Here is a 7,101-nt window from a genome sequence, read left to right on the forward strand (position 1 = left end):
AGGAACTCTATTCTCTCTTCTCTTTGCCCGCCCCCCCCCCCGAACATCCTGAACCCAAACACACATGTTTGGGTTGCTCAATGAGCTACTAGACGGGAACAACAACAACACCATCTTCCATATTTGAAACTCTAGTTTGTCTCCCCTTACGTTCTCTTTTCACCTATAAATTGTCTTAATTTAGCTAAAGTTGCATTCATTTTTACTGGTATTTAAGGCACTAACAGTTACCATACTGTGTGTAAAAAAACTTTCCAATCCCCCATCCCTCACTCCAGAAACTAAGAAAAAATACAAAGTGTGTCAGAAAATGACAGAGTGAGACAGAAAGCAGAGAGGGCTTTCCTTAAATCTTCCTCACTCTGATTGGAGAGTTAGTTTAAACTGGTGTTGGAGTAAAAGAAAGGAAAAAAAAAAAAGAGGGTGGACGACTTGGCACACAGTCAACCAAATGCATCTGGGCCAGCTGGCCTTTGAGTTGAACAGAAAACACTCTCTGAAGCAGTCACAACAAAATGTTGTGCAACTATTCCAAGAACTAAAACCGCAGCAGTTCTCATTGTGTCATTCGTGTGGAAAATAGATCATTCAGAAGAAAGAGGGGGCAACAACAACAGACAACATAAAAACATACAAACTAGCACTATAATTATGCACATGCCTATCAAAACTAAAACAGTTTTTTATTTAGGGAGTTTTATGCCTAGGTTTGATTGGCATGTGCATAGTTATAGTGCTAGGAATGACACAATGGGAACTTCTGCGGTTTTAGTTCTTGGCCTTTCTAAGAATTTTCTGTCTAAAGCCCAGGCTACGATAACTGGGATATCACTGATGTCATCAGTTTGTTTTTTCCAACTTCCCAGCCACAGAAGACATTATACAACTGCTTTCAAAGGATGAGTAGAATATACAAGTAAACTGAACTTCCTGTGTTTCTGGTTGAAGTGCCCTTTTAACAAAATACAGCGCTTTGAAAGGGAAACAAAATGTTATTAGTGGCAATGTCACCAATAACATTTTCAAATAAGTAAAAACATAATTCTTACAATTAAAACGTTGCTAAAAAACTAACATGAAAAAGTAAAATGTCAGCATTCAACATTAGTATTCATGTTGTGTGATGACTAATAAAAGACAGCAGTTTTTTGCCCCAGTTCATGACTCTATAATTATAGCCCTGTGGTGAACACTTTGAACGGGGCCAGTAGAAACAGGTTGGTTCACCAGCTCCCTTCCTCCTGAGATAAAACCCTCTTTGTGCTCTCTGTTTACATGTTACTCTGTCCAAGGTCTAATAAGGCCTCTGAATCTTCGCCTAAATGATTCAGACCACTCTTCCGGCAGGTGTGTGTGTGTGTGTGTGTGTGTGTGTGTGTGTGTGTGTGTGTGTGTGTGTGTGTGTGTGTGTGTGTGTGTGTGTGTGTGTGTGTGTGTGTGTGTGTGTGTGTGTGTGTGTGTGTGTGTGTGTGTGTGTGTGTGTGTGTGTGTGTGTGTCTGGTCCCCCTTTCATGTTGCTCTCATGATATTGTACAATGCAATAAAAGGATGGATATAATAAAGGGCAACCAGATGGAAATGCAAATGTTAAAATTGGACTATAGGAGCTTTGTGCTCCGTTTCAAAAGTTAAGATTGGTTTGACTCCATGTTTGCCTGTCCTTACTTACTCTTTTTCAAATGATACATGACAATTAGGGGTTTGCAAAAAAATGATTGATTCACATTCATGAATCGATTCAATTTCTACCGATCGATTCATAGATTTCCAAAAATCGATTTTTTGTTTTGTTTTTGTTTTGTGATAGCATGTATACTATCCCATGAGAAAAGTAATTACATTTACATACTGTGAATAATTTTTTAATCAAAACTGGATTTTGAATTGAATCTTGAGCCTAAAAATTGATATTGAATACATATCGATACTGAACTGTGCACCCCTTATGACAACAATTAACAAGAAAATAGCCTGATGGCCATCAGGGATGTAAACATACAGTGTGCATAAACCCCTGTGCACACATCCAGCTGCAAACACGGACAATTTCCAATGTCCTCACTGCTAGTGAAATTACTGTGCTTGCATTAAACATGCCTTCTGTGACACATTGTTTCCGTAAAATGTAAGATTTCTCTATGAATCAATTATTCACACTTCCTAAAAGTAATCACTAAAATATTTCCAAACACATACGTAAATGACTTTCACCCTCCGTGTTGAGTTGAGTCTGAGGTCATAATGCTTAAAAGGTAGACATGTTGAAATCAACCAGCCACAGCATTTCAGCAGTGATCTAAGATTTATTTATTGTAATTGTGCCAGTTTTAGCCAGTTGTCTTATTTTCAATTGTAGTCCTAGTTACCTAGAATGCATTTCTTTATGTTGGGAGGAAACTGGAACACCCGGAAGAAAACACTCAAAACATAGGGAGAACATGGAAACTCCACACAGAAAGGCCATGCCCGGGCCAGGGATCTGCAGTGCCTACTAGCTGTGAGGCAACAGTGCTAACCACTGAGCCACCGTGCCACCCTAACAGTGGACCTTTTAGGCACATGACATGCAAACACCCACATTTACTGTTATAAAGGCATAAAGCCGACATTGTTCTAGAGAGGCAACAGTTACATTTGCAGTGCAAAAGCCATTGCTGCCAAAACTAGTGAAATAACAAGGATGACAAAACAAAGCTAAGCGTAAAAGATGTTGGAACTATTTAATTTGGTACTCACCGATCTGGTCTTCAGGAATGAGGCTCTCGAGTGGTGGCTCCAGCTCGGAGCTCTGTCGCAGGTAGCTCTTCATCTGAGTAATGAACTGGCGGAGAGTCTGCAGCAGCTCCAGTCCGGAGGCGTAGCTCTGCCAGGCTTGGGTGCCCGCACCCTCGGTCATGTAGCTCAGGTAATCCTGCACCAGGCAGCCAAAGTACGAGCCTTTATCCCGGGACAGCTCCAGCACCCTGCGAATCGCCCTTTTCTCAGGCGTCAGCAGCGAGTTGAAAACGCCGCTCATCTTGCGCAGCTGCCCTCGCAGGGCCTTCTGCAGGACCAGCGCGCTGGCACTGGGGCGCCGCTTTGTGCGGTGGCCCGGCGGTACCATTGTCAGGTCCTGGTCTTGGTCCTGGTCGCTCTCCAGACTGACACCATAGTCGGGCTCCTCTTCCTCATCGTCTTCCTCGTCATCGTCGTCCTCCATGCCGCAGTAAGGCAGGTGGGACGGTGGCAGTGAGAGGGGGAGGTGGGTGTTAAAGTCTTCCACCGTGGGGGGACTGGGGTCATGCAGAGGGGGAAGGAAGAAGGCAGAGGACTGAGAGAAATCCAGAGAGTCTGAGGAATCTGTGGAAAGGCTCATGTCGCTCAGCCGCTGGCCGCCGCCACTGCATTCCTCACCTGTTTCTTCTTCCTCTCCTCCCGTCTCATCTGCCTGCTTGCTTGGTGTCATCAGCGAAGGGTTTGGAGGACTACTGGAGTCCTGGGTGGAGGTACTGATGGCATTACACCGAGACAGTCTGGCCCTAATGAGGGCCTTCTCTATAGTTTGGTCCTCCAGTGCCAGGTGGCACTGGGCATCTTCCTGGCTGGATGATGGGGAGGCCTTGGCCCGGCGTGGAGAGGAAGAGAGTGATGAAAGAGAGATGGGCAGGGAGGGCCGGGGGATGGATATGGGGGAGCTGATGCTAAATCTCTTGGGAGGGGAGGACGAGGGGCTGATGCTTAGCGAGGAGCCCAGACGAGAAAGGAGGCTGCTGCCCCTCTCCCTCTCCTCCATCTTCTCCTTGGGGATGTTGATCCAGGCAATCTTCTCCGGCATACTGCGCTGTCGGAGGGCAGGGGCTGAGCGTTGCAGCACAATGCGAGGCGGGGGTGGACGTGGAGGTAGGGACCGTGGCACGCAGTCTGCAGTGCTTAGCTTCTGGCTGCTGCTGATGCTGATTTGGTCCGGTAACTCTGTGTTTCTGTCGAGGTTTCTTTGAGCAAACTGGCTGCTGTCACTTTGCTCTAAACTACAGACCTGATGACTGCAAGGGTGTTGATTGTCTGTGTTGGTTTCTAGGCTGACAGTTTCCTCCCTCAGGCCTTGCTTTGCTGTACCAGAGGGATTTGAAGCGGTGCTGTGGTCAACATCTGGTTGGTGAACCTTTATGAAGAGGGGGTTGATAAAGCAAAGTGCTCCGTTAGACTGGCAACATTCAAGCTCTGATGGGGTGCGGGTTAGAAGCCGAGGGCGCCCTGGACTGGTGGCTGAAGAGACTGGTCTCTGGGCAGGGGGAGGTGGTCTGTCGGGAGCAGCTATTCCCGATAAGGAGACAGAGTCCTTCCTCCTGTGGCAACACTGAGCATCCCAGAAGCCTATGTGAGGCAGTGTGAGAAATATGTTAACTATGTTATTTTTTTCCTCTCAAAACCTGGTGCCTAAATCACCCACAATAATAATAATAATAATAATAATAATAATAATAATAATATTTAAGAGAGCTTTCATTAAGCTTTAACAGAAAGCATAAACAAAACAAATATTCACAGCACATTAATACACAACAAAAGATGAGGCAGCTCTAAAGGATAGAAAAAAGAATCTCAAGTGGTGTTTTAACAATAAAAAAAAAAACTCTGGTTACAAGCCGTATGGGACGAGTATCTCCGAGATATAATCAGGGGCCAGACCCTGACGAGCCTTAAAAGTGATATAAAATCATCAAACAGGGAGCCAGTGAAAGGGAAGCTAGGATTGGAGGAATGTGATGTTGTCAGTTAAAACCAGTGATCCAATGCAACTAGACTGCCTAAGGTTTGGGTATCTAATGCTAGTAGCTGCTAATGTAGCCTAGAGCCTCCGGGCTGCAGCAGAGATGAGGTGTGTTCCGATTTTTTACATTTTCAAACTCTTCAGCCCCAACCAACGCTAACCTAAGAGCCATCACCTGAGGATATTTATCAGACACCACACAGCTCCCTCTGGAGACATAATGGCTTCATACACCTTTTTTACATATGCAGTAGACCTGTAAACAGACTCTGATGTGTAAAAGTGGTGAAGTTCCCTTTTAACAAACACCCATTCCAGTTATTTTCAGTAGATTGTGGAACACTTATGAAAGCATGAATTTCCATCACAATTGCCAAAACAGTTGGAAGTAATCAGAAATAGTATCACTCTTCTTGGGAATGATTTGTCAGAAAATAGCTCCACTGAACACACTAACTCATTTATGATGGCATCGCCTAGAAATGTCAATTACTGGAAAAAAAAACTGGCTGAGTTGCAAAATCTCTCTCTTACTTACTGCTGTTCCAGGCTGGGACAAAACAATAGCAAATGCCACAAAAATGTCTCCTTCGCATTGTGTTGACCCCTGTTTATTCTGCTTGTGTGTTTTGTGTTGCATCAGTTACTGTGTTTACCTATGTTGTTTTCAAGGTGCCAGAGAAGCAATGAAACTCAATTGTCAGCTGTTTGTCTCCTGCTGTTCTTTTGGTAGCTGACAGTTGTTTAGACTTAAAGCAAACTGTGATATACTGCAGTGAAGGTCAGCAAACCATATGGACTAAAAAATGCTTAACTTAAAAGGTTCTATACTCAAAATTCAGAACATTAATATAGCAGCATATGTAAAGATATAGTGGAGTAATGGCATCATGATCAGATGAATGAAGTCATACTTCCTCTGTGTGTGCTGTAAACCGAGCTTCTCTGTTCTTTGTTTTGACAGCGATCCAGCTGTGCGTGAATGTTAGTGCCACAAAATGACCGTGTTTCACAGTTTGGGGAATGGTCTGTGAGAGCCATGTGGAGGCAATCCCAGCCCACTTGTTTTCTTCAGTATTCTGAATATAGCCTCTTTAACTTATACCAACTTCAACTCATCCACTCCCAATGACTCAATACAAGACCTGCAATTACAACCAATCTCAAAAAACCTCTAAACGTTACTTTGTGCAAAGTTTCCTTTAGCAGGCTAGAGACTGAGCCTGTCAGGGAGTGTATCTTTTCATGCAAACAAGAAAGAGGAAAAAAGCAATAAACTACTGTAACACAACAATTTGTTGAACCTTTAGAGTCTGAGCCGTACCAGACAGAGCAAAACAAGACACACGAGTGGGAACAATACGGCATGAGGAATACTTGTACCAGACACAGAGCAGCCCCTTCACACAACTAGAGAGCAGAAAGGAGAGGGCAACAATACTCACTGTGATCCCAAAGCTCAGTGACACTCAGTCTAACTTCTCTGTACAGTTCTGACGGTGTTGCAGAGGACACACTGTTGTGTCTGCACGGGCTGAAGCTTCTCTGGCTCACTCATGCTCAATCTGTGTTATGACTCAGTCCTGGTAATGTGTGTGTGGGCGGGCTGTTAGCACAGTATTCCCGCCTCCCTTCCTTGCTTGCTTTCTGTTGGAGTTTGTGGTCAGTCTCGCTCTCTCATTCTCTGTTGTTCTTTCTCTGACACACAGAGACATGTTTTTCCCCCATTTCCCTTCTACTCTCCTCATGTTTACTCTCCTTTTTGTATCTTCTCCTTTTGTTCTAAGGCTGTGCAATGAATTGAAGTTTGATTGCGATTTTGATTTCAGCTCCTAACGATCACAAAAACAGAGTAATTGAGAAAAACGATTATTTTGCACATTAGGTTTTGCAAATTAATTCTTATTTTATTTTGTGTTCTGAATGGGCAATTTAAATATTCAAGGTGAAAAAAATTAAGGGATATTTCACAATTCAAGGTGTTTTCACTGTTATTTGTTTAACTGTTTCACAAATTCAATGTATGCAACATCTTTCCAAAAGTCAATAAGTAATTGTGTTGAATAACAGTGATTTTAATATTGACCAAAATGAATTTTTCCATAATCGAGCAGCCCTACTTTCTTCTGTTACAAGTTCTGATTGTATCAATTATTACTGCTGCTATGTCATCAGATACAGTTTTGATAATTCTGCTTGTTCTCGAAGATTTCTCAACAATTCTCATGAAATTATTTTGATTACTCAGTTATATTTACAGGCATGTTCACGCAAGCATATGCAAGGCGCTGCTGCACAGAGTACACACACACACACACACACACACACACACACACACACACACACACACA

General features: G+C 43.4%; 1 protein-coding gene across 1 annotated transcript in view; it reads right to left on the reverse strand.

Moving 5' to 3' along the window:
• Positions 1-7,101, reverse strand: part of LOC116686767 (ras and Rab interactor 2-like) — a 196,390-nt gene that overhangs the window by 11,367 nt on the left and 177,922 nt on the right. Inside the window, 1 exon segment of the mRNA XM_032511821.1 lies at positions 2,737-4,353. Coding sequence (XP_032367712.1) covers positions 2,737-4,353 — 1,617 coding nt within the window.

This window comes from Etheostoma spectabile, unplaced genomic scaffold (assembly GCF_008692095.1).
Source record: "Etheostoma spectabile isolate EspeVRDwgs_2016 unplaced genomic scaffold, UIUC_Espe_1.0 scaffold465, whole genome shotgun sequence".
NCBI classification, from domain to species: Eukaryota; Metazoa; Chordata; class Actinopteri; order Perciformes; family Percidae; genus Etheostoma; species Etheostoma spectabile.